The 27306-nt window shown below is 43.7% G+C and overlaps 2 protein-coding genes across 4 annotated transcripts in view; one reads left to right on the forward strand and one right to left on the reverse strand.

Annotated features, from left to right (window-relative positions):
• NTAN1 (N-terminal asparagine amidase) overlaps positions 1 to 10723 on the forward strand; it is a 13782-nt gene extending 3059 nt beyond the window's left edge. The window contains exons 2-10 of one of the 3 annotated variants that reach the window (XM_039885395.1): positions 2755 to 2857; positions 2934 to 2999; positions 3310 to 3418; positions 5495 to 5568; positions 6738 to 6791; positions 7356 to 7409; positions 8418 to 8515; positions 9856 to 9969; positions 10379 to 10723. In XM_039885395.1, the coding sequence (XP_039741329.1) occupies positions 2755 to 2857; positions 2934 to 2999; positions 3310 to 3418; positions 5495 to 5568; positions 6738 to 6791; positions 7356 to 7409; positions 8418 to 8515; positions 9856 to 9969; positions 10379 to 10558 (852 nt within the window). In that variant the 3' untranslated portion in view covers positions 10559 to 10723. The remainder of the gene's footprint in view (positions 1 to 2754; positions 2858 to 2933; positions 3000 to 3309; positions 3419 to 5494; positions 5569 to 6737; positions 6792 to 7355; positions 7410 to 8417; positions 8516 to 9855; positions 9970 to 10378) is intronic. The other 2 variants (XM_039885396.1, XM_039885397.1) reach the window with 2 other exon arrangements.
• Positions 10724 to 11269: 546 nt separating this feature from the next.
• The window catches only part of PDXDC1 (pyridoxal dependent decarboxylase domain containing 1), a 43090-nt gene continuing 27053 nt past the window's right edge, over positions 11270 to 27306 (reverse strand). The window contains 12 exon segments of the mRNA XM_039885394.1: positions 11270 to 12954; positions 12957 to 13064; positions 13561 to 13665; positions 14528 to 14624; positions 14703 to 14795; positions 15752 to 15873; positions 16162 to 16280; positions 16904 to 17075; positions 18499 to 18604; positions 19620 to 19708; positions 21395 to 21458; positions 26659 to 26709. Of these exon segments, the coding sequence (XP_039741328.1) occupies positions 12806 to 12954; positions 12957 to 13064; positions 13561 to 13665; positions 14528 to 14624; positions 14703 to 14795; positions 15752 to 15873; positions 16162 to 16280; positions 16904 to 17075; positions 18499 to 18604; positions 19620 to 19708; positions 21395 to 21458; positions 26659 to 26709 (1275 nt within the window). The 3' untranslated portion in view covers positions 11270 to 12805.

Genomic DNA, 27306 nt, shown 5'->3' on the forward strand with positions numbered 1-27306 from the left:
GTCAAAGAAATGGATGGGGAATGGTGACAGCCACCCCCTACTAACCTGCTCTCAGTTAATCCTCACACAGCCTGAGAAGTGGCCACCAGCTTCCCCATTTCCAAAGGGGGGAGATAGGAGCATGCCCAAGGTCACTCAGTGAAAGGCAGGGGACTCCAAGGCCAGCATTGTCTTGCTCCCTTTCTTCCACTCATAAATTCTATGGCAGGAACTGAGATGTGAGATCAAGAAGGACCGAAATAAGACAGCACACATGGGAGTAGAAAAGAATGGTCAGTTTGAGAGCCATACCTGTTAATAGTACTGTTTCACACGGCACTGTGCAGTTCACGAAGCACTGCCACACCTGCGCTCCTGTTTTTGAAGGAAGAACCGACAGAAAGTAGCAGCAGGGCTAAGGGATCTGGGATCCATCATCTTCCTCAAGGGCATCGCTAGGTGATTGGCTGACACTGGGGGCAACAGACTGTAGCCACAGGCCAAATCCTGTTTGTGGATGGCCCGTGAATTGAGAATGGTATTTACATTTTTAAATGCTGAGAGAAAGATCGAAAGAGTAATATTTTGTGACTGTGAAATTACATGAAATGCAGATTTTGGTGTCACCCATAAATAACGTTTTTGGGGACACAAACACAGCCATTTGTTTACATGGTCTGGGCTGCTTTCACGGTACAATGCACAGCCTGTAATGCCCAAAATATTTACTATCTGGCCCCTTCCTGAAAAACGTTCGCTGACCCCTGGGTTAAGAGAACAGTGCCATTGAATAGGAATTAGGAAATGAGGGTGAGGGGTAGCACGGAGACACTGATGGAAAAGAGGTTTTTCAGTGAGTTTCAGTGGCCAGAGAATATCAAAAGTTGAGAAGGCTGGGGCTACTTTCATTTCAGAAAGGATGTGAGTTTATAAAGTAGGACTACATGTTTTCTCACAGGAGAACTTTGGCTAAACTTTTTTCATTTCTGAAAGTGGGAGACCAGAGTGACATACCATTTTCACTTTGTGGCATTATCTCTTCTGATAATTTATTCTTCTGTTTCTTTGGGAATTAGTAGGAGCTGTGTCAAAAAAAGATGTAATTTTTGGTCTTGGGTATGAAGTGATAGTCATCTCTCATAAGTAGCTTTGCTTTTGGGTGGTGACCTAGTAGTGAAAATGAGCAGTAAAAATTTGCCTTTACTCCCTCCCTCTCCCACCCCCAAAAGAACAGAGAAACTGGTAAGTATTAAAGGAATAATAAAAAGGAAATTCTGAACTCCTAATGTTATTTTGAATTGAGGCGAGGTGGGAAGCGGCATGCGTGGCGAGCGCTCACAGACTGAGCTGCTCTGTGAGTGGACCGGTCCGCCACCTCTCTCACAGTGCCTCCTGCAGCGGGCAGAGCTGCCAGACCCATCTAACTTTGCTGCAGCTCACTGAATCCTTCCTTCCTTTCTTAAACTGAAGGGCTTATCTATTCTCATTGCTGCTTTGCTTCCAATTAATGGAAGTTTTTAAAAAGAAAATACTGTATAACTCATAAAGCTGATGATTATGTTTTCTTACACCCGTTTCAGTTTGAGCACTAACCTAAGTTTGCACCAATTATGAGAAATGGTGAGAGGCCTGTGTAAGACTATAACAACGTTACTCTGTCTAGACAGTGCATGCATACTCTCTATTTACATGTTTGGATAAGATTTTGTTCATTGAGGAGTTTATTTGTTGCAAGTAAGAAAGAAATTATGATACATTTTAGGGTTGTATCAACTTGACATTTTGAAAAAAAAATGTATAATTCAGTTTTCATTCAAGAATTTAACCACCTGAGTTATTTTCTTCCCCAGGCTTACTTCATAAGAATTTATTAAAATATTCAATTAGACAACATGTTCACACCTAATATTAACATATCCTTTTCATAGATTTGCTTCTTTTTGGTTTTCTACTTTAATAATAACATTACTATGTCACAGAAGATTTAGAGAATAGAGAAAAGACACCAGTTAAATCACTTGTGTTCTAATACGACTATGCTTATATTGGTGAATTTTCTTTCAGTATTTTTCCCTGGGTGTAGCAACATTTCAGCATTGTTGTATTAACAGTATATTTATAGCTTACATTTTTTTTTTTTTACTTTTTATTTTGCTTTTCAGTTTTTATTTCAAAGCCATTTTCTATAGTCTTTATTTTCCATGACCGTGCAGTTAGTAGTTGTGAATTGGTTCTGCATAATTTACTTTTTTGTTGCTGTTCTCAGCTTTTTGCCATCCTATGTAACACAGGGTTTGTTGCATTTTGGGTTATTTCCTCCTTACAGAATTCCAAAAGTGGGCTTACTAGATTACTAGGGGATAGAAAAAAAAAGTCTTAACCCCTCTTCTTTAAAGAAAGTAAAGAAGGGATGTGGTTTCTGGGCCACCAGCCCACTAGTCCATATAATCTGATTCTCTTTACAACTGTAAAATTGTGAAGCGTCCTAGTCTTTAGTAAAGAACTGTGAAAAAGAATTTTTGCATCTTCTTTTATAGGCACTAAAATCTCGTTTTATAGGTTAAAAAAATAGAATTTCATTGTTTTTTTTTTTCGCATTGTTTTACATGGTAGTTACTGCCGCCTTTTTATTTTAGCTTTTCTGTCAAATAACACACGCACCTCAGACCTAGAAGCGTGTATTTCCCAATTAGGACACACTTTGGCTCTCTCCACCTCTAGTTACTCAATTCTCACTAATTTCCATCACTATTTTATTTTTTTTTAATTAAACAGGAAAGAGCCAGACTTCTCAGAGGTCAGTCTGTTCAGCAAGTGGGACCCCAGGGCCTTCTGTATGTTCAGCAAAGAGAGCTTGCAGTGACCTCCCCAAAGGATGGTAGGTTAGGAAGCAGTGAATTGGGCATTATCCCAAAAGGCTATTGGATATTTTATTTTATTTCTTTTTTAAACAGGATCCATCTCCATTCTGGGTTCTGATGATGCCACTACTTGTCACATTGTGGTCCTGAGGCACACAGGTATGGTGAGAGAGATGAAGGAAACCATTACTTAAATTGACTCAACATTTGGGACCATTAATTTCTCGATTTGAGTGTCCTGGTGGCCGATTTGAAACCTGACTCCACTTACCTTTTCTCTGGTCTGCATGGTACCTCCCTGTTGCCCTGATCAGAACGGGTTGGCCGGGGAGCACAGACGGTTCTATTCTTTCTGCTTACAGGATATTCAAAGACGAGATGGTCCTCCAATCGGACAGGAGCAGACGTGGTTTTTACTTACTGAGTTCTCATTGGGAATAACACGAGTCATTTCACCCTTGTTCCTCAGGTAACGGAGCTACCTGCCTGACACACTGTGATGGAACCGACACCAAAGCTGAGGTCCCCTTGATCATGAACTCCATAAAATCCTTTTCCGACCAAGCTCAATGTGGAAGGTGAGCTCCACGCTGCTCTTTTTTTATCAGGAACTTTGCTCCCTTGCGTAGAGGAAATGGCTGTGGAAGCTATTATAGCAACATAGAATGTCACCACCCCACAGTGGCTGTCTTGTTCCCCTGGAGCAGAACTCGACACAGCATGGCTCCTTCTCAGTCGTTGAGTGAATGAATGGGTTACCCGTACAGGCAGGGAAATAGTGCTGGATTTTAAATGGCAGGTTTGGCCTTGAACCTGGAGCTTTATTTTCAGTAATGTACTTTAAGATGTTCATGTGTTGGACGTTGCTTTATTATACCCCAGATGTGGTACCTTCATTCATTCATTCCTTTAGCAGTTATTTGTCGAAAGCTTCCTGTGAGCAAGAACTTGCTCTAGGTGCCAAGGACATAGCAAACAGAGTAGACACAAACCTGCCTCCGAGCCGTTCATTTAGTAAGCAAAGTAGGAAGTTAAGTGGTGGACAGGACTATGGAGGACAATGAGGCAGGGAAGAACCCAGGGGGTGGTGGGGGGCCCCGGGGTGCAGGTTTCAGTGTCAGCACATCAGTGGTTTCACCACGGCCTCTGACTGTCTCCCCAGGTACAGGACATGCAGCCCTCCATTTCACAGCTGCTGGCAAACTCAGCTGACCCACAGTCACCCAGCTAGTTGGTGGTAGACCTACGACAGTGGCCTGATCCGTGCTCATACCCCAACCCTCTCCTTTCTCATGAAGCACACTTTGTAGCCTTTGCTGTCACTTTATCTGAAGTCTGAGGTAGCCACTGAATGTACTACTAGTCCAGTCATATACAAGTTCTTAGAATGCCAGGGATTTAAAAAAAGCCTCTGTCAAGAGTTTCACTAGTGTAACACAGATCATTTTAAAGTTTAATTCTGTTTCTGCCTGCGTCAGTGACACAGACTAGGCCAGCTTCATGAGCGTGTGACCTGTGCAGCCTTTTCATTTTGCTCTGGGCCCCACAGAGTGCATAGCCAGACCCAGCCACGGCCCCACTCCGTGGTTCTAGGAACATGGTTGTGGGACAGTCCTGTCTGTTTGCAGAACTGATTTGGTCATTCTGGAGAGTTTGTTACAACAAGGATTCAGAAGGCAAACCTGTAGTAGCCCAATGTTGAGCAAAGCCACAGTGATCACAGCTCCCTTTACCTTTTAATGTTCATCTGAGGCCACTCGATGCTTCGTGGTCTGCTGCTTCCATAGAAGATTCCAGTTCATTCCTCAGGAAGATTTTGTCTGTCAGTAGAAGGTAGCATGAAATACGGCTACACTTTCCCAAGCACTGATCTCCAGGTTATTACAGGCTGTGGAGAGGCGGTTAGTAGACTCATGGGCGTGGGAAACACAGGGGTAAACAAAGTTAGAGTTTTCAGTTGTAGGACATCTTAGAGCTTCTCTGTGCTGATATGCATCTTAGTTCTTTGAGGGAGGGCTCGCTCACAGTGGGCAGGTTTCCCAAACTCATCAAGCTCCAGGAACACTGTTTTCTGTCTCGGGCGGCCAAAGTTCCAGGGAGCACAGTGGATAAGCACATGCCTTAGAAAGAGACCCAGTTTCCTTCTCTGACGGATGGAGATGATAATCCTCCCTCAGGAAAGGTGGCAGTAGCAGAGACAACGTCACCTGTGGAACGTCCACCTCAGCCCGCCACAGAACGGGCCTGGACTCAGGGCACCCTTGTGCCCTCCCACTCCTGTACTCATGTACTTCTTAGGCAGAGACATTTAAGAAGTTTTGGAGGTACCTGCTTTGGGTGTGTAAATGGTGTGATAGAGCCATATTCTTCCAGAGTGGTCCCCCACCCTCTGCATCATATTTGTGTTAAGATACAGATCTGCTCAGCCATCCTGGGCAGGGTCCCCAGAAGCTTGCCCGGCCTTGGCAGCCTCACCGTTTACCCCTGGGTGCCACACGGGTGTGTTCTGTATGTGCCATGGCACAAACAAGGCCCAGAGGCCCTGCCACAGAGTGAGGGCTCACAGAAGCTGAGAACTACGACTCAAAGCTAAACTAGTGCACACTGTCACCGTGTTGTGCTGGCCTCTGACCACCGTCCCGTCTCTTTGCCAGGCTGGAAGTGCACCTCGTGGGCGGCTTCAGTGACGATAGGCAGTTGTCACAAAAACTTACTCATCAACTTCTTAGTAAGTTCACTGTTTTTTCCCCAAACTTGATAAAAATTTGTACCTATTTTTGCTTGGATAAAAGTCCCAGTTGGGACATAACCAAAGAGGGGCACACCTGCCTGGAGCAGTGTAAACCGTTCAGCGTGGAATCTCATATAAAGATCGAATAGCATAGAGCTAAATTTTTAGGGGCTAATGGGACGGGGGCAAGATTTTCTTTTATAATAGCCGTTGACGCATTCCATGCTCTGAATTGTGCAAAAATCGAACCACCTTCTGGGAAGAAATGTCCATTTTAATAGTAGAGAGTGAAAACACTGATACCACTTTTTCTCTATTCAATTAACAAATATTTAAAAGAGAAGATGTTTTGTGTTAATTTATCATGAGGCAGTGAGGTGGGCGGGTGGTCACACGGTACTGGGATATACGTTGGTGTTACCTATTGGGAAAGCGATTTGGCATCGTGACGAAGTCTGAAAAAGATTCATGTCCTTTGACCCAGTAATTCCCCTTCAGGGAATCTGTTCTAAGAAAATAATCTGAAATATGCACAGAGATTTATGCCCAAAGATTGGAAATAATTTAATGTCTGTTAGTAGAATAGTTATGTAGCCGTTAAAAAATAATGCTTATGAAGAGGTTGAATTCCATGAGAAAATACATATGTACAAAAATTGGGATATAAAACTGCATACATGTTATGAGCTTAGCTGTGCACAGAAAAATATAGAAGAAAATACATTGCATGTCAACTGCTAGGATTATGGGCATTAAAAGCTCTACCATTAAAAATCTATTACTCTTTATATTTGGAAAAAATTTTTCCAAATTTTTTACAATGATCAAAAACTTTTTAGACTCTGATAATCTGCAAAAAATTACTTCGAAAAAGAAGAGTAAAAATCTTATGAGTCAGTTTGTCCTCCCAAACTTCTCAGAATAGAGAGAAAAATGGAAAGCCTTGGTCGTAGTTTCCTTGAGGCTAGGAACATGGCTGTCCCTTGGCAGGCAGGGCTCGGTTCTGTGATGTCAGTGATAGACGGGCCTGGTTTGGCCGAAAGGGTAGTGGAACAGAGAGGGCTTAGCTGGCTTCTCTCCCTCTGTCCCCTTCTTGACTCACTCAGCATATGTTCTGCTAATTAAAGGAAGTTTCTTGATATCCATTTTTAAAATTCTAATTGTAGGTGAATTTGACAGACAAGAAGATGACATTCACTTAGTGACATTATGTGTGACAGGTAAGTTCTGCCATCTTTCCTAAAACCAAGCAGTAGATTTCAGGAATGTTTCGCCCTTCTCCCTAAAGCTGGACGTAGCATCAGTTACCTGTCATAGAAGACACAGCTTGTCAGTGCTTCGCTGACTTTTGTTCTGGCTTTTCCCCTCTGCTAGAATGGCCTTCTGCTCCTTCCCTGTTCAGCCTCAGTTGATATGCTAACCCACTTCAGCGCAATGCATCTTTTCTTCCTTGGGATTTTTAGAAGCCTTCTCTGTACTCCCAGGCAAGAGAAGGGACCAGACCCCAGAGAGGAGCTGCCACCTTGTGTGGCAGACTGCCAAGTGTATAGATGGCTGGGAGGCACTAACCCGAAGCGACAGATTGTTCAGTATAAATTCAAGTGCTCTGGGACTCAGTGGGTAAACAGGAAAACTGTCCCTTTCATTGTGTGTGGGTTTTTTGTTTGTTTTTGTTTTTTTTGTGTGTATGTGTGAGGTTCCTTCTTGGCCTCTGTTAATACAAAATGAAAACATTTAGTATTTCTTAAAAATTGGATCTTAAAAAAGTTTTTTTTATTTGTTAGAATTAAATGACCGGGAGGAAAATGAAAACCACTTTCCAATAATTTATGGCATTGGTAAGTAATGTGTTTATTTGAGGGCTGGGGGCTGGTCACAGGCTGATAAGGCAGGCTCCAGTTAAAGGCCGATTCCGCAAACTAGTGGGCCTGCTGTCGTCAGTGTGTCACAGCCTTAGGTTCAAATCCTGGCTCCCCTCTGTGTTTGCTGGGGGATCCTGGGCAAGTAGCTTACCTTCTCTAACCACTGTCTACAAAATAGAGAAACTGTCCACTGTCCACCTCCTAAGACTGGGAAGAGAAAACAGGGTAGCGAATATCAAGTATAGACAGTGCTGAGTTGCACTCTGCTCTCCCAAGGTGGCCAGCTGGGATGGGCGGGGCATTTGAATCTTATACATAGGGAGCCAAGTAAGGTTTTAATTGAGAACAAGGATCCTATAAAGATAAAGTGTAAAACTATCAGGCTGAAGAAAACCCAGAACCACCTTCCCTCCTGTGACGGCCCCCCAAGGATATAGTAGGATGAAATTGGCTGTATTTGCAGAGGGCTTCTACCATGTCTGTAGTATTTTATTTAGCTGGGTGGTGGGTACAAAGGTATTCGTTATTTTATTCTCTATACCTTTGTATATATCTGAAATACTTTGTAGAAATGATAACAAACAAAAACACCTGATTTGGCCGTGATCACAGCCTACAGCCTCCCTTTTCCCCCCAGCAACTCGCAGATGTGTTTGGTCACAGGGCTGGCCAGGGAGCCTTGCCACATATTTGCCTGGAGAGAGGGCACACTTCCCACACGGGGCCACTTCTCGAAGTCTTACCTAGTGCAGCTCAGACCTCAGCAATATTTTCAGTGAGATGCTTGGCTAAAAGACTGAGTCTTCCCTTTCCCGGAAGGGGGAAGCTACAGCACTTAGTAGTAATTTTGTTCAATTTCCATTCTGTTGTGTCTCCGAGATAGACTTATCCATGTTTTGTTACGTGTGGTGGTAGAAATGTAGGACTGCACACTTTCCATTTTTGTCTTTTGTCAACTCACAGTCACCCTGTCGTCTCTCACAGCTGTTGATGTTAGAACCGCAGAGGTGTACCGGGCCTCCTTCCCAGATCGTGGTCCAGAGGAGGAGCTGCGAGCTGCTCGAGCTTTAACAGGAGGGCCGGTGAGTCTGGAGTCATCTTTGTGATAAGGGATTAAGGGGTAAAAAGGCATCAAACTCCAAAGCCTCAAGTGTTATAGACCTTAGAAATGGAAAGTTCATGTCAGCTGCTTTAAACTGTAAATCTCCAGGGACCAGCACATACCCGTCTCCCTGTCCCTCTCACACTCCCTCCCTCCCTTCCATGCCCCGCTCCCCGACCCGAATAACAAATGCTTTTAGGTTATAAGCTCAAGACCCCAGTTCTCTGCCTGGAAGGTGTAGGGAGAAGTAATGTGAATCCCTAGCATCCGATTCGTAGAGAATGAGCCCCTTTTACTTTGTAAAAATTTTTCCTGTAAAGTTCCTACAAAAAAGGGAGACCCTGGTAGGGGAGAGAGGGTTCTCCCCCTGCACCTTGGACAGTACACTCCTCTGGACCCAGTCACTGAAGAGCAACTTGCTGGAACCCAAAAGAATGATGAAATCAATTTGAAAGTCTCATTGCCTTAGGTGCTTTTAAATTACATAACATCTTAATTTTAAAAGTTAGAAAAAAGACCTAAGACTTACATGGCTATTTGAGGAATGGGTGAAACAATCCTTTAAAAAGGCTTTTAGTATAAAAAACAAATTGCATTCAGAGCACGCAGAAGAAATATCACTTATGAAATTCTGACATTTTCATTGGAAAATGTTTGGATTCAGAATGTTTTGCCAGTCCTTTAACATTTTTAGGATTCCTTTTGCTGTTCTCAAGTAGCACAATAGCCTTGACTTAGCTAATATTCAGAACATATTTCAATCTCAGTTACCAAAATAGAATGTTGCTGGTTAAGCTGAGAATGACCATTGGCAAATTTGGGAATTTGGGGAATTGATCATTTGGTAAATTAGCATTTTTACAAGCTGTTTTTCCATTATATTGATGGGGAAACATGCATGGTATACTTTTTTAGTTGTAAGGTAATTAATTATCCGTTAGTATAAAGAGGCACATGGGTTTCAGTCAAACACACCTGGGTGTGAGGCCAGCTCTGCTGCTTACTGGAAATGTGACCGTGGGCATTATGCCCCGTCTCTCTCTGAGCCTCAGGCTTTCACACAAAGGGAGAAAAATGCCATCTTCCTGCAGTATTGTTGTCAGGACTAAACAAAATAATTTATGTTACCCACACAGTGCAGTACCAGACAATTGGAAATATTCAGTAAGTAGCAGCTTTGTTATTAGACAAAATTTTAAAGCAGCTTATCATCCAGATAAATGCCTTAACTGCTAGACTACACCGGTGCCTGCTTTAATGGGAGGGTTCGAAAAGCTGATAGCATTCCTTAAATTCTACCCTTGAAATGTTCTTTTTCAGATGATTAGTATTTACGATGCAAAGAAAGAACAACTTCAAATAGGACCGTATTCCTGGACACCATTTCCACATGTGGATTTCTGGTTGCAGCAAGATGATAAGGAAATACTAGAGGTGAGAATTTACTGGTTGAACAAATCTTAAATCTCTGGACCCTGGTCTCCACATCTGTAAGAAAAAGAAAGGTTTAGACTAAATAATAGCTGCTTTTCCTTCAGTGAGTAGTATTCATTTTTAGGATGCCACTGACAGGTCCCATTTAACTCCCGTGTCAACTGGGGATGAGTAATATCCTGGATAGACACCTGCATAGATGAAGCAGTAAGCAACCAACTGCTTTTGTCTCATTCACCCAGTATACCTCAGTTCTTATATAATGTTTCAATTCATATATATTTATATAGTGATCTGAGAACATCCCGATTAATGTTTAAGGAACACGAAAGTACTTCATTTGGCATCTTTATCAAAGTAGGGAAAGGGGCAAGGTTATTCTCTCATGCCCCAAATCTTGTTTTTCCAGAACCTTTCCACTTCACCTCTGGCCGAGCCCCCCCACTTTGTTGAACATATTAGATCTACCTTGATGTTTTTAAAAAAATACCCATCTCCAACAAAGACGCTGTTTCCTGGAAATAAAGCTCTACTCTACAAAAAAAATGAAGATGGTTTATGGGAAAAGATCTCTCCTCCAGGAAGTTAAAAATAGGAATTACCAAAGAAAGCAACTTTTTGGCAAGACAGAGACCACTGGTGGGGTTGGAGAGAACGTGAATTTGGAATCTACATCCGTTGAGTCTTAGGTCTCCTTCCTTACTCAGTGTCTTTCAAGTGACTTTCAAAATAAAACTTTATTTTGGCAAAGGCACTGGTTTACTTTTTGCTTTTCTAAAAAGGTGACGTCCAGCTTTCCTTTTTTGGTCAGTAATAAGGGGCAGAGGAGAAGCCACCTGCCTTCACTATCCTATAACAGCTACTCCAGTTACTTAGGTATATCTAGTTCTGCAAGTTAGTGAATAAAGGAAAAATGATGGTAATTTTGTTTAAAAAACATTTAAAATGCACTCAAGTTCAGTGAGAATTTATACATCTCACAGAGGGTTTTTTTGGCCCCCAAATATTTTAGAAGCATGAAATCCAAAACTGAGATATGTACTTCTAGATATGAATGAGGTAAAAGGTTCAGAAAGACAAACGGAGTTTGATCTCACAGCCATATAATTACCTCTAAAATAATCTCTCATGAGGCTAAATTTAATTTGAGTTATACGAAGGTGTAAGTTCATTAAAATGTCCAAATTGTGATTATTATGCAAGTTATATTTTTAGAAACCTTTATTTTTTTTGAAGTTGCTGTCCAAAAGGATGTCACCATGCCTGATTAATAGTAATATTTATGAAGTGAACTCACCGGTAACAATTTCGAGAACCTTTATTGAAACCAACATTCAAATAGTATCTCAAGGGTGAAATTCTGTTTCAGCAAAACCAATTTAACAATTTATATGTAAAAACATTTAAAAATTAATCTTGTTAAAGGTGATAATTTCCCCTCCCCCCATCTGCTGTACTTCATCGCACCAAATAAACAAGGAAGACTTTGTTTAATCATCTGCACCAAAAAGAAAATGAAAAAGGAAAATACATTTTGACAAAAGTCAAAAGTCAGAAATCACATCAAATCAGAGTGTAATTATTGGCTTAATGTGGTATAACTAAGGCTTCCAGTCCTTCAGTCCACAAACGCAGTGTGAACTCCCACCATTTCAGGGTCCCTCAAGCTCAGCTCTGCTGGCCTGGCAGGCACTGGGTGTCGCCTGTGGTGAAGGAAGGGCAGCCAGACTTGTGGAAGCGCAGACTCGGGCCGTCATTAAGGGCCAGCTTCCAGTGACTTCAGCAGTAGTCTGGCGTGGTCGGCCTAAGGAAGATTACTTTTCTGGTTCCTGTTTCTGAGTTGGGCCCAAAGGGGTGAGCTGCTAGTGGAACAGAAGCTATGAAGCTCCCACGTGAAACAGGTCAAAGGTATACTCACTTTAGAATTTAACTGGGTCCTACAGCATATTTAACATTATATTCCTAAGAGTAGTATCCACTGGGTTTTCAGATATTAAACATAGAAATAAGCACAGTTTCTTCTTCTGTGCCAATTTAAAAGCTTTACCAATATTTAAAAATATACATATACATATGGTCAATGAGAGTTTTTATAGTTACTCTTAATAGATGAGTCCTTTAATTTTTTTACAAATAGTATATAAAGGGAGAAATGGATTTGCGGCAGAGGGCGGCCGCAGACACACTGCCCTGTCTAACTTGCTAGCCAGCCTGCCACAGCATGAGTGGACACAGCCCTTCCTCACGTCTCGAGGGAAAGCAGCAGTTGGGGATGGTGGAAAAGGGCTTCTGACACTTGTGTACAATCCCACTGAAACTCCTCCTTCAAGCCCACACAGTCCAGTTGTATACTGCAACCTGATCAAACTAAACAACTAAAATGGATGGCAAACGATGCCGTCTTGTCTGCAGCAGTCCAACAGAACCCAGAGAGGTCTAAAGAAAGCTGTCTTACCGAAAAGTTACCATGTGCAACCTAGCAACTTCTTACACTTACGTTTACACAGATAAGAGCAAGTGTTTCAAGTGGCGGGCACTTGAAATTCTGAGTGTTCTTTGTGAATAAAAAGTGTTTATGGTATGTTGGGGAGGAATGTATTACTACAGTTGGGTAGACAGAAACAGTTGTTGTTGTTCTCTGTACCCATAAAATTAGACAAGTCAATTACCCTCCAAGAAAGCCTGGCTTTCAGGCACATATTTGTGCAAAAATCCCAGCTAAGCACAAATAACAGTAATTTCTCTTGTATCAGCATGTGGCACAGTTCACATTTTCAGTATAACTTCATCTTCCCTGAAACAATACTCAGTACAGTCTCAAACCAAACACTGAATTTTATCTTAAGCTTTCTGGTTCTTCCACCTGTGGATGGTCGTCTTCTGGGCGCTGGGTCCTGTTCTGGAAGCTTCCAGTCTGCTCGGCTTCCTGAGGGGTGGGAGCTCCTGGGTGCTGCTCAGGGCTGTTAGCCTCCAGGGCCTCCTGTTCGGCCCCTCAGACAGGTGCTCCATCTTTTCTAAGTCTTCAATGTGACTGACGGAGCTTGTCTCACTTAGAGCATCTGAACCTCTTAGGGACCTTTTAAAAGGCTTCTGGCCTAGAGAGAGATGGAACGAAAAAGTTTGGTAAAGGGCACTTCCACAACAAAGCTCTCTGTAGAAGAGATCACTTTTTTAAATTCTAACTGCTTCAGCCAAATCCCCAGAATTACTGGCTCTGAGACACTCAGCGCAGAGGTAAGAAATGAGAGTTGATGTGACACTAACATGCTCCCAAGGCTGGGAACTTTCGAGGTCATCTTAATCAGGAGAGTAAACACCAGGTCAAATGTGATGCCAGCTTGCAAGACCCTAACTTCCCCTCTGGAGCGCTCCAGAGGTATTCCTCCAAGGCTACTGGAATGGTTATTTGAAGGGACAGCTGGGCTTATCTGAAGAGAAATAGGACTTTTGGGTTAAAGAACCAAGAAAACAAGAAATGCAGGTGATACCAAATGGGAAAACCATTACATGAGGCCAAAGTCTACTTTCCCAGGGGAAAACACGACCAGTTTCCTTTCGTGTTAGTAACTCAGACACGGCGCTGTACTGTACCTGGAAGTCTCTGTTTCGTGCGACTGCCTGATGGGGTCTGAGGTGGTGTTACTCCTGTCCCTTGTACTTTGTAGACATACGTGTGTTCTGTGGACTCGAGAGAGCCTGCCGGGAAGAGACAGAGGTGGGCGGGAGCTCTGGCACAGGCTGTCCTGCGCGATGCCCCCACTCAGCCTTGTTCCCTAATGAGCTTCCTCCAGCCACATAGCCTTGCATAGACCAGTGGGGACGGGACGTCAGTGCTCCTGGAGTGCCATCTTGCAGCTGTGCTCATGAGTCCCGCCGCTGCTGTCTCCCCAGGTATCCCACATACCCGTGAAAACACTCCGCCAGCAGTGTGGCCCAAGTATGCCTAGAGAGCCAGGCCCAGGTGGGACATGTACTTTAGCCAATGAGGCACAGATGCCTCGTGGTTAAAGGCTGAGGTGGGGCAGGTTAAAAGATTATCTCTGGCTGTCCTATGACAACATTGTCACCAAAGGTAGGGGCCCCATGTTGATGGCATTATGTCCCTGGTAGAACAGGAAAGGAGAAATCCTGTAGCTGACATCATCTTCCCCAAACCCCAGCAACTGGTAATATTTGCCAGCTGCCTGGTCAGAAACCCAGCGGTCCAGTGCGACAGACCAGTCATAACTGCCCCTTTCAAAGGCAGTTGCTGGGCGACACTGGTGAGCACTGCAAGGAACATCAACACTGAACCATGATGTCCAAGACGCACCGTCTCGAGGGTCTGAACAGCTGCGTGAACACATTCTCCTTGGACTCCGGGAAGCGGAGTCTGCTGGGGGCAACGAGTACCTGCTTTCGAGCCATTTTGGCTGTGCAGGCAGGAGAGGGACGACGAGAGTCACAGTGCTGGGATAGAGTGGGGACGTGTACAGGCTTCTCAGCACTAGGGTGGGTGCCCAGGGCATATGGTCAAACCCGAGGTACGTAAGATCTGGGAGGAGGCTGTCCGTCCTACCTGCCGTCAAGTTGAAAGTTCTTCCCTTCTGTGAAGGCTGGACCGGAGAGAACCAATTCAGCACGGATCCTACAACGGGGATCTGCCGCAACACGCCCTGCGGAACAAACGCTCAGCATCGCCTGGTCCAGGCCGCTCCCAGCCCGAGCCAGCCGCGCCTATGCAGGGGACTCACCTCTTCCCGGAGGCGCTCCTCACTGGCCTTCTGCAGCTGAACCTGAGCTTCCTGAATTCCTTTCCGAACCACTTCTGTCATGTTTTCCAGAAGCTGTGTTAAGAACAAGAAAGAAAGGCATTACTTGTCTTAGCCTCTTGCCCAGGACCTAGAACTATTAACAAAGCACTGGGGACGGTTTTCAACAGTCTGTTAGCAAGTAGAATTCTGTACTTTAAAAACATCACTGTAAAAAAAAAAAAAAAATCAGGATGAAATGCTCAAAGAGGCCTAGGCAGACTTATCTTGGTGACCAGCCTCATAAGCCAGGGAACACAGAGGAGAAATAATTGTCCCTACAATTTGAATGTCAGATCAACAGAAAATAGACACACCGCTCTACATGCACGGCATGAGCCAGAAGTGACAGTCGGGTTTGGAAGAAACTTCAAGAAGTGTACCCGTGAATAAATAAGCCCCAGTTCAAACTTCCTTTTCTCCTCCAACCCACCCAAAGTGAATCATGTGCCACGTGTCTCTTTCCTCTCAGATCAGTCTTGCTTGGACCCTTTTCTCTCCTTTGGAGTGATTTCTAATGACCTGAATATCTGGTTTGGAGAACCAATTTTAAGCCTCCCAGCCTGGTCCTCCAGGCTGGCCAGTAGGAGCGCGTCTGTTATTGGCGGAAGTTCTGTTACTAGAAACACCTGTCTCATTCAACTCAGGACCCGGCTTCCCCCAGGAAGTCTCTATGGACCCTGTCAAACAGCAAGTGTGCCTTCCTGAATGCTTGGCTGTCCCCACCTTCTAACCAGAGCACCAACCACCTCACTGGGCCACGTGCATCAATCCCCCCGCTGGCCTGTGGGGTCCCTGAGGGCAGGGACCCTGTCAGATCTACATGGCATTCCTGATGCTGGCACCACGCCCAGCTCACAGGAAGCATTGAAAACCTCTTGGGAAAGAGTGGACAGACAGACATCTGTGCGGGTAACTTTGTCCTTTGTGGCTCCAGCCTGTTTCTGGGCAAAACCCAGAAAAGGAATGAGACCCTGATTCATTGTACAGACCCTTGAGTTTTCCTCAATTTCTCGGGCTGTGACTGCAATGGTCTCCACGAGTTGAGAAATATCTACGTCGTCACTCGCCATGCCGATGTAAATACAGCTCTTCATGCTTTTATACTCAGGGCCTGCGGGAGAAAATGACAGACCCGCTTGGTTCCCGAGTCCTCTGGCACGGGTCAGACACGGCCCGCTTGTCTGTACAACAGCTCGGCCATGCGCAAAGAGCCTCCCTGCGGGGTGAGGAAAGTGGTTCTGAGGAGACAGGATGCCTGGAGTGGCTGCAGCAGGGGAAGGGCAGGCGTTCACTGCCCTGGAAGAACTAAACCGTTTTCTCCAAACGGAGCCCGTTCTCCTTAAGCCAGTTGAAAATGGCCTTCTAAAGTTCAGAGCTGATTTATTAAAGTAGTAATTACCCATTTTAAATGTAAGGTCAGATTCCAGTTCGTTTAACTTTTTCAGGAGTCCAGCATGAATTTTTTCCCCTTCTGGATCTGATTTCAAACTGCTCTTATCATCATTAGCATGTTCGTACCTATAAATAGCATCAAACAACAGAATTTCAATCTAGAATATGATGTGAGTCTTCAGACACAGGATCACAGGGGGAGTATAAACCATTGGAGGGTACCAAGAACGTGGAGAGAGATGAATGGGCAAAGGAGCCACTCGGGGTTTCAAGAATGTCTCAAAGAACGGCCAGGTCTCTAGGTCCGTGAAATCTAGAGAGTGAGGCGAGGTCTGGAAGTCTCATCATTTGTGACACAAAAGGGAGCTGGCCCTCATCCTGAAGGAAAGCAGTCGCGGGAAGGACCCCACACGCCGACTACCAAGGACAGAGGAGTTTGCTGCGCTGGGGAGCTGGGTTCTTTCCCTCAGTGATTTGTAATTCTCCACCCACAGGGGATGTAGTAACTTGTGTTGGCACAGGAAGAACATACGGCGACTCTTCCTGCACTGAGTGCGATGTGGGCCCCATTGCCGGCTGCACTGTGCTTTTGTAAAGTGCCCGGGTCATCCTGTAGAATTTTCATCAGCTGTGAACACTGTGCCTACATATATTCATCAGAGATTTCTAAGCTGGCTCACAAAATGACCTACCCGTGGTCTTTATACAGCAATGAGAAATGAACACCAGGCGGCAAGTGGAAACTGTACCTGACAACCCCTATTCCAGGCCAGTTAGGGTCATCGACGTATAAGAGGCCTGCTGTCTCTGTCACCTCCTGCTTGAACTCCTCTCGCAACTGTAGTGTACAAGTCAGGACTGGCAGCTGGCTTTGTATGCAGGCCACAAGCTGGTCCACATCCTCTCCCCGAGTTCCTAAACCTGAAATGTTCACAGAATGTTAGAGAAATGCTTGAGAGACGGCTGAAAAAGAGAGAGCAGGGCTCCCACTTCCTGTCAGAGAAGCCAACGGCTCTCAGCATATCCAATCAGCTGGAGCTGAGGAGTTAAAAAAGCCACTAAACCCAGATATGGTATTAAAAATGAACATAGCCAACTGCTCCAGATGTAGACAGATTTTCTTACCCAGAAGAATTAGCCCTTTTGATTTAATACACAATAAAACTCTATAGAAATCAGATTCTTCCCACAGAGACTCTGCTTAAGTTAGAAAATCGTATCACAGGTTAAACTCAAGGAGGAAACCACACAGTTCTGTCTGCACATTACCATTTGGAGAGAAAGAGATCTGGGCAGGTTTGTGGCAGGGTGATGACAACGGAACCGAATCACTTCTGAAGGTCAGGCCCTGAGGGTCTCAGGGCTGCAGGGACCCGAGTCGTGGCCACGTCACTCCTTCCTCACGTCCCTCGCTTCCACTGCTGCACGGGATCTCACTAAGCCTAACTCCAGCTGCCTTGGGGTCCTCAGCTCCCTTTTCTGGTTTAGAGACCAAGGTGCTGGGGCTGGGAGTGAGGCCCTGCACACACGGCTTCCTGAGGCCACCAGCCACGTTCACGATGGCTTTTCTTTGCAGGACAGATGCCTGTACTTCTCTACTTTGATGCCTTTGAGAAAACATCTTTCCAAAAATGTTGAAAACATCTCATGAAAAGCCATCCAACGTTTTCTGAAAACATTTAAATCATCTCAGGATAAAGCACAACTAAAATTTTAAAATCTTTTTTTCAGCTTATGTTTAAGTGCCTACTATATAATATGCCTGGCACCACCTAAAGCACTTCATATACATGATCACATTTTAATTTTCACATGGCTACGATCTGGAGATAAGAGACTGGCTCAAGGTCTCACAGGTACGAAGTGCCAAGGGGGCAAGGACCCAGTACTGTGTTGTAAAGCGCGTGTACTCTCAGCCGCACGCTTCCTTAAATGCCTAACACGGCAGTTCTCAACCTTCGCTGGCCTATTAGACTCACCGAGGGAGCTTTTAAAGGTCAGATGCCCAGGCTCCGCGCCTGACCCAGAAAATCTGAGTCTCTGCCGGTGGGACTTCTCAAGGTTCCACAGGTGATGCTAATGTGCGGGCTGGGCTGAGAACCACTGAACAGAGAAGGGTCACAAGACATCAAAACATAGGAATTCGAGTGACTTCAGAAGTCTATTTCTGAGAAATTACACTGGAAGGCTAATCTGCCTAAATTTAGCCCAAAAGAAAAAGCCTCTCCAAAGAGAACAGAACATCACAAGGGAAAGCTAGTCAACCCTGAAGCATGGGCTTTACCAGACTTGTCACCACTGCTCCTGGGAACAAAAATGAATGCAATGCACGGGGACTAGTTACCTGCCGCTGTTGCCAGAGGGCTGAACCGCACGCACACGCCCTCCACTTCCAGGTCCATGACAGTGAGGCCGCCCGCGGGCACCAGACGTTTCAGCTGTTCTCCCAGCTGAAACGGGGAAGGGCGCAGAGTGAGCACGCTCCCGCAGGAGGGCTGTGCCCGCAGACCTGCCCCGTCCGCCCCCGTCCGCCCCCATCCACCCCAGTCCGCTCGGCCCTGGACAGAGAAGCTGCAGGGGTTGGCTGCCTCTAATTTTTTGATTCTCTTTGAATACTATGGCAACTCCTTTTTAAAAACAGTAAATTTTACATTGATTAACTTAAAAAACCTAAGTTCGTTGTAGGAAAATCTAGGAAATACAGGTAAACCAAAAGAATAAAATAAAAATCATCCACAGCACACCACTGAGAAACACCCACTGCTGTCATGCGGTATGCTCGTTATAGGTGTTTCCCTGTGCGTGTGTTTTATTGTCATAAAACAGGGCGTCTGTACGCCGTGTAGTAACCTGCGTTTTTCACATAACTTATGGCCACTTTCTTTCCTTCATCGACACCTGGCCACAGGGCTTACACGGGCTCTTTTGAACACTGATGCACGAACGCACTGCCCCTTATTCACCAAACCCCATGGGTTAGGCATGTCCAATGTTTCTCCAGGACTGATGCTGCTGCGGTGAACGTCCTTACATCATTTAGAATGTTCTTTACACTAAAACCCTGGAAGTACGACCTCAGGGTCAAGAGGAAGCCCAGGCATGAGGCCCCGATCCATATGCCGGGCTGCCAGGAGCTCTGGGGCCTCTGGCTCATGTGCCTTCTGATGTCAGCTGACACTGGGCAGAACTGTGACATGCAGCACCGCAGTCCACGCTGTGCAGGCTGTTTCACAGCCCTGCTCAGCAGCACGGAAATGGTCACGTGAAGCCTGGAGGCGACAACATTGAAAGGGCCTCCCAGAAGTCACATGGTTTGTGAGGCGGTGATGCGATTAGGAACAGAACCGCAGAACGAAGCCCAGCGTCTTCACACAAGGCTCCCTCCTCGGGCCTGGTTTCCCTGACGTGTCCAGGCGCCATCTCAACCACCCAGGGTGCAGAGGAAGCGCACGACTGTCCTCTTACCCAGCGATTCAGTGCGTCGCAGGAGCGTCTCTCCCGGCCAACCACCGAAGGCGCCGTGTTGGGTGCTGGGACAGCTTTAAGCACTGGTTCTGACACCAAAACAGAGAGAATGGAGATTCACCTGCCAGAAGCACAGCTAACTAAACCGGGAACCCCCTACCCCATTTCATTTAGCTCTTAATATTAACCCAAGAGAAAAATATTTTAAAAAATCAAATGTGTACCTTATGATGAATGGCTAAACAAAAGGTAGTATATACATAAAATGGACTATTATTCAGCCTTAAAAAGTAAAGCAGTCCTGTCACATTCTCAACATGGATGAATCTTGAGGACATTAAGTGAAATAAGCCATTCACAGAAGGGCAGATACTGCATGCTTCCGTTTTTATGAGGCATTTAAAGCAGTCAATTTTACAGAAACAGAATGTAGAGTGGTGGTTGCCAGGGGCTGGGGTGTGAGGAAGGAAATGGGGTGTTGTTTAATGAGGACAAAGTGTAAGTTTTGCAAGATGAAAAAGTTCTGGAGAGCTGCTGTATGAAACTGTGAATACACTTAATACTACTGAACTGTATGCTTAATGGTTAAGATGATAAATTCCATGTTTTTGAACCACAATTTAAAAATAAATGTATCTTACTAAATTAGACATTATTTTGAAAAATATAACATTTGAATATATTCATATTACTAAAATTCTTAAGTTCATTTTAAAAGTTTTCTTTCAAGGAATTTCAAAAGGAAATCAACATGATAAGGTACCAACTGGTCTACTAAATACTGTGCAAGGTAAATTAGGGAACCTAATAGCTGGGCTTCACAACCAAATTATCCTCCACTTATCAAATGGTCTGGGTGCCTACTCATGCCAGGCGCTGTGCCAAGCAGGAGGGACATAAGGCTGATAAGGTTTCTGTCATCTTGGAGTTTACATTCTACTTGAGAAAACAGACCATAAAGAAAGAAATGAAATCACTATATATTGTCATGAATGCCATGAAAGAAGGCAGGGGGCTCTGATGTGACATGGAGTCAACTTAGATAGACAGGCCCCTCTGAGGAAGTGGACATTATGGGACCTGAACGGTGAGAAGGAGCCAGTCAGAAGAGAAGCGAGGAGAAATGTGTTAGAAGCAGCAGGAACAGCAAGTGCAAAGGTCTTACTCTAGTAAGCGATTGGGAAAGTGGCCTAAAAGGAAGTCGAAGAGGAAGGCAAGGGCTAGAACCGCAGGCCTCACAAAGCCTGGTACAGAGCCTGGACCTTATTCAACTGAAACAGGAAAGTGACGCAGTGTGACTTCCACTTTATAATACTCATTCCGACTGCCATGTGGAAAAGGGTCTGGAATGGGCTGCAAGTGACAGATCGGCTGAGAGGGGACTGTGGCCCTCTGGGAGAAAAATAACAGTGCTCTAGACTATGATGGTGGCACCTGGGACACTTTTTAAATAGGGACTCCTGGGTCCCACTACTAAATCAAAGTCTCGAGGAAGTAGGGCCCCCCAAATCTCTATTTCCGAATGACTCTTCATCTGTTCCAGCACTAGCGCAGGGACTGAAATTTGGAAACCACTGGTTTAATCATAAGAAATTACTGGTAGAACGCTAAGGCATTCAGGTCTGGAGTTCTTGGGAAAATTATTAAACTTTTCTGAAATGATCAATGACAATTTTGGCAATCAAACTATCTTAGACTATTTAACATGAAATGGTTTAAGATTCAAAGCCCTTAAACACAAATATAAAAACAACTCTCTTTTTAAAATCACCTACCTGAGCCTGGTAATTCCTGGAAAAATCTGAACACCACGACTGGGGAACTGAGCTCGTCTTCCACCTGAAAAATGGAATCTGATATTACCCAGTACCATTAAATTCCAAACACCTACAAAAATGAAATGGAGTTTGAAAAATATGCTAAAGATGTTGTATTTTCCTAATAAACACATGAAAGAGTTCAAAGGTTAATTTCAGTTGTTAGAGAAACAAAAATCAAGAGTTCAATAAAATTCTTAGAAATAATTATGTCAGTTCTGAGAATATATTGCTGAATTATAATGTCTGACACCGTTAACTGAAATTAAAGGAGGAAATTTTAATAATAATGGATAAACAGAAGTCTAATATTAAAGATTAAAAAAAGGCAAGGAAAAAGTGGAACTAGAATCAGTGTTTAGAGAGCCAAAGCTTTCGAGTATCCAGAAATGATGCAAACTCAAGAGGGACTGACTGGAACTTTTCATACTCATAGAAAAATAGAGAACAAGTCCTTTCACCTTGTAAAACTCCCCGAAAAGGAGGCAAGTCTTGCTGCCAATGGACATAACCAAAGTCTGGAACTGAAACTATGTATTTTTTAAATCACGGTACTTATATTCGGGACAGGCATCAGGCCACCAACCTCACTGATGGATTTAATAACAGAGAAAACGCTCACTGCATGAAGATAAGCCAGTAGAAAGTTCAGGCTCTCCACTGCACAAACACATAGTCGGCCGTCAGCTCCACTGCGGGGTCAGGACACAAAAGGGGCAGTAATGCCCCTGACAGACTGTGGTATTTTGGGGGTGGATTAGGGGGTGAGGAACACGGGGAGAGAGGATCTCTACGCATTCAACAATTCCAGTACTACTATTCTAGTCATAAAACCTACTTTCTAGGGCTGTGTGTCTCGCTCGTAGGGCCACAACAGGAAATGGTACCTTGGAAAGGCAGGAAGTAGTTGGCCCAAGATTTTCTCTATTGACTTTTCAAAGGCCCTTGTGGATGTGATTCAGATCAAGCAAGATATACATTCAAATCTGTCAATTATTAGGCCAATTCTTATGCTTTCATATCTACTATCTTCTTTAACTTATACACATAAACAAATAAATCTATTAATACTTTTAAAGTTAGAAGGGCTTAATAAATAGAATGGAGTTAAGCCCAATAAGGAAATAGGAACAAAAGCGGCTAAATTCTACACCCATTCTCCCGTCCTCAGGCTAAGGCAGAATGATTGCAGTGCCTAGACTTCTATATATATATTCTTTGTTTCTTATTTCTTTGAGCTCAGTGGTCTCAAATGTCAGTGTGCATAAGAAATACTGTTATCCAGTAGGCCTTCCATAACCATGGGTTCCGCATCCAAGGATTCAACTAACCAGGGATCAAAAACATTCGGAAAAAAAAGTTACGTGTTGCTGATGTATACTATGTATACCATAGTTGCATCTGTACTGAACAAGTACAGAATTTTTTCTTTTCCTTATACAGTGTAACAACTATTTACATAGCATTTGTTGTATTAGGTATTATAAGTAATCTACAGATGATTTAAAGTACATGAAAGGATGTGCATAGGTTATATGCAAATACTACACCATTTTATATAAAGCACTTGAGCATCTCTGATTTTGGCATCCATGAGGGATCCTGGAACCAATTCACTGTGGATACCAAGGGATAACTATATACATAGAATTCTGTTCTAGCTACATAGTAAACTAAGCTAATAATGAAGTTATCAATTCTAAATACTGAAAATGCTGTATTAAACATAAGTGATAACCTGCCCCCCTACCCCCCCGCCAAAAAAAAAAGTTTAAACCACTGCTAGCTCACAAAGGTGAATCCAGAAAGAAGAGAAAACAGAAAGACTACTGTAAGCTGAGCTGCAGGACTGGGAGGAGAGGAGCACATATGGGGCCTGGAACTTGGCTCTAATGTTTAGGGTCCTGGGTCTTTAGGCCCATGAGAGGGATAGTGGTGAGTGTGCACAGCCAGGCTCTTTGAAGAATACTCCCCATGAAAAGATGGAGAGAAAAACTCTATCCACTGACCAGCAAGAAAACTTAACTCTGCCTGAGGCTCTATAAAAGGAGAAAAAAAAATTCTCTCATGAGAAATCAAACGCCAGGTGTGCACTGCACCTGGGCTGGATGTCCTACACGATATAGAATCCGAGAGCTGTGAAACCAATATACACCAATGGACCTAGGCCAATCACACAAGGGAAAAAAATCTAGCTCATAACAAAAAAACAGGGAGCAAGAGTCAGTAGATACAGCTGAGGGGACAATCTGTGCGCCCAAGAATTGAAACACTCACTAAACTATCTGAAATAGACTATAATAACTGTGTTTTAATGGAGAAACAAAAGACCAGAAAACACTTAAAGATAATTAAAAAAGATGACTTGAAAAGAACTAAAGAGACCATCCTGAAATTAAAAAGAAGTCACCGAAAGCAAAAATACAGTCAGAAGGTTAAAGAGCAGATTAGAGGCAGCTCAAGAGCAAATTACTCGACTTAAAGAAGATCTCTGCATTAAGGCTGCAAAGAGTTGAAAAGTTTAAGAGAGACTGATGGAAGAGGGGAGGACAACAGTCAATGAGCAGCTAACTGAAGTTCCAGATGGTAGACTAGGGAGTCATATTTCAAAAAAATGATTTCAGAATCCTCAGGTTCCCAAGCAGGATTTTCAAAATCCTTAGATGTATCATGGTGAAAGTGGCAGAACACTAAAGACAAAATCTCATAAACCAGCAGAGATGTAAACACGAAACCAGACAGACTGCCCCATGGCGGCATTTTGAGATCCTCACGTGCAAGGTGGCAGTATTAGCTTTTCCCCTTACGTGCTGACTAGAGGCCGCCCCTGGCTCTGTGGACAGGGTCTTGGTACTGGTGGCGGTGAGCTGGGTCTGTGTTTCTGGGATGCAAGAGGCTCTGGGACGGCTGTCCGGATAGGAAGGATGAGGCCATGGGAGCTTGGAGAAGGGAGCAGTGCAGTCAGACTGCTTTTCTTAGTGACCTGGGTTCAGGTGCTGGATGTGACACCTACTAGTTATGGGACTCTGGACACATAACTAATCTGAGCAACAGGAATGGAAATAAGAACACTTCGCCACTGTGACATATTGTGAGGATTCCACAACTGTATGAAAGCACTATACAAATACTGTGGGTAAGAAGCAGAAAGACATTTAATAGTTACTTACATTTTATGATGCCTCCCAAGATATACTGCTTTCCCATTTTCCTTTATCCGATATGCCCTTCCTACAAGCCCCGGAAGCAGGACAAACTAATTTCTCCTGTAAACTGACCTACGACAGAGAGGTTCACTAGTGAAGAACACAGACTTTGGAGTCTGAATCCCAGCTCTACCGCTCTCCAGCTGTGTGGCCTGGGCAACCCACCAGATCTGCCTGTGCCTTAGTTACTTCACTAGTAAACGGGGAATGACCACTGCATCCAACTCATGGTTGAGATTTACCTCTTCATACCTGAATGCCTACTCTATGCCAAGTACTATATTTGGCACAGGGCTTAAAACTATAAAAAAAAAAAACAGACAAAAGCCCCTGCATTTATGAAGTTTCTACGGGGAAAAACATGCAATGAACAAATATTAATACTATTTCATGTAGCAGTAAGTGCGAGGAAGAAGGAAAAAACCCAGAGGACAGAGAGTGACAGGTGGTGGTGGGGTGTGTGATAGGGTGGTCGGGGGGCCCCTCTGAAGAGGTGATATCTGAAGTAAGAGCTGAAGGATAAGAAGCCAGCCATGACAGAATTAGGGAGAACAGTGTTCCCAGGTAGAGGGACGCGCACGTACAAAGGAGACTGTGTGAGGGTTAAATGAATAACACACGTAAGGTACTCAGAACCGTGCTGGTACACAGCGAGCATTTCACAAACAGCAGCTGTGACGATGACGAAGATGATGATAATGTTTAATGACAGGCCACAATCCCTCATGGTGTTTGCCAAATACTATATTCTCTACTGAGAAAAGCAGCCATTGGAAGGAGATGGACAGGGTTTATCCCTGGGTCCTATGTGGCCTTACAAAGATGCTCGAAACCAACGGGTGGTTACCTAACACCAGCAGATCCTTCCTGCTTGGAGGAGAATGAGGGAGAATTAGGATATGAGGAGGGGACCGAGCAGGCTCAGTGAGGGAGAGACAGAAAGTACACAGGCCCAGCTTGCTCCCTACCAGCTTGCTCATTCTAATCCATAACTTAGGTTTCTCTGTTTGCAGTCAAAGGAGTCCAACCAACATACCTTCTCTGACAGCATCGCTCACAGGCTTAAGAGAATGACTCAATGTCACAGGCCCCCGTGTTATGGCTGAAATTAGAACCCAAGTCTCCTGACTTACATTCATCCCTCTTTCTCTCCAATGGGCCACGCTCCTCTTCCAAGTTAGCATTCAGGTCAACTCAGGTCATCTGAGTAGGCTCCAAGCTCGTATTCAGAAGGCAAGGCAGAGCGGCCCCCCTTTTCTGGTGCTTAAACCAAACCATGCACTAAAATGGATATAAACTGCATGAACCTGAACCCCAAATAAACTCAAATATTAGTTTTAAACTAAAGTGTATCCTGCAAAATTGTCAGAGAAACATCCAATGACTCTGTTTAAATTAGAATCTGACCTATACATTTTCTGAAATTCTAAAATGCAATAAAGCAAAACATGAAAACATTCAAACCTGAACTGATACTTGGTTATTAGCCTCATGAAATCCTCACTGTCTAGTTATTATCCCTAGGGAGGAATCTCTGACAGACTCTGGTATCTTTTAGGAAAATATCAGGGGAAGATGAGAGCGGAGCCACTTGCTTCCTTATTCCCGTTTGTGCAAATAAAAACTCTGGCGTCAGGTTTTAGAAAAAGTAGGCCAACGCATTCTGAGATAAAACGATTTCTCATTTCAGGAAGATGGGTGTTCAAAAATCGCTGGGCAGGTGAAGTCAATAGTGTAATTAGATCGTTGTGCAATTCTTAATTTTAACAGAACAAAACTACAAATGGAAAAGCGCTGTGAAAAGCACAGTAGGGGTTCAAACAGTGGCAAATTTCTAGGCTTGATGCTAACTGTGAAATGAGGTCATCAGTACATGCATGAGTCTCTTCCAAAGAAAATGGTTTTACAGGAGCTGCCACAATTCCACTGAAATGCATCGAATCTGGAGAAAATCATTCTAAGTTGTTGAAGTTAAAAGTTATTTACTTCAAAAACGGATCAAATTATATACTATACCAAGATTTTGATGTGGTTCACTTTCTTCAAACTTTCTTGCAACCGTTGACTCTGCAAATAACAAAAAAAAACAGCTCATGTGATTTCATTAGATTGACATGACATATTAAACAATTTTCATGAGGTCTTTGCCTGTCTGCAAACAAGAGTTTCAGTCAGATAAAGCCATCTATCTATTCGTGAGTCCCAAGTTCAACTGGCAATTCCTGCATTTCAACATCTGCAAATATTCCTTATTCTTTCAGTTTAAAGTTATATTTAGTGGTTGAAGAAGAGCTTTTCCTAATGAGATATGTGTGAATTTTTCATATTAGCGATATATGGCGTTCACTCATTCAAAAACCACTGAATGCAACAAAAGCAAAAATAAACAAGTGAGACTGCATCAAACTAAAGAGCTTCTGCACAGCAAAGGAAGTCATCAATAAAATGAAAAGGTAACCTACTGAATGGGACAAAATATTTACAAATTGTTTATCTGATAAGGGGTTAATATCCAAAATATATAAAAAAAATTCATATAATCCAAAAGCAAAAACCCCAAACAATCCAATTAAAAAATAGGTAGAAGATCTATATAGACATTTTTCCAATGAAGACATAAAGATGGCTAACAGGTAAGTGAAAAGATGCTCAGCATCCCTAATC

The sequence above is a fragment of the Pteropus medius genome, unplaced genomic scaffold (genome assembly GCF_902729225.1).
Source record: "Pteropus medius unplaced genomic scaffold, Ma_sr-lr_union100, whole genome shotgun sequence".
NCBI lineage: Eukaryota > Metazoa > Chordata > Mammalia > Chiroptera > Pteropodidae > Pteropus > Pteropus medius.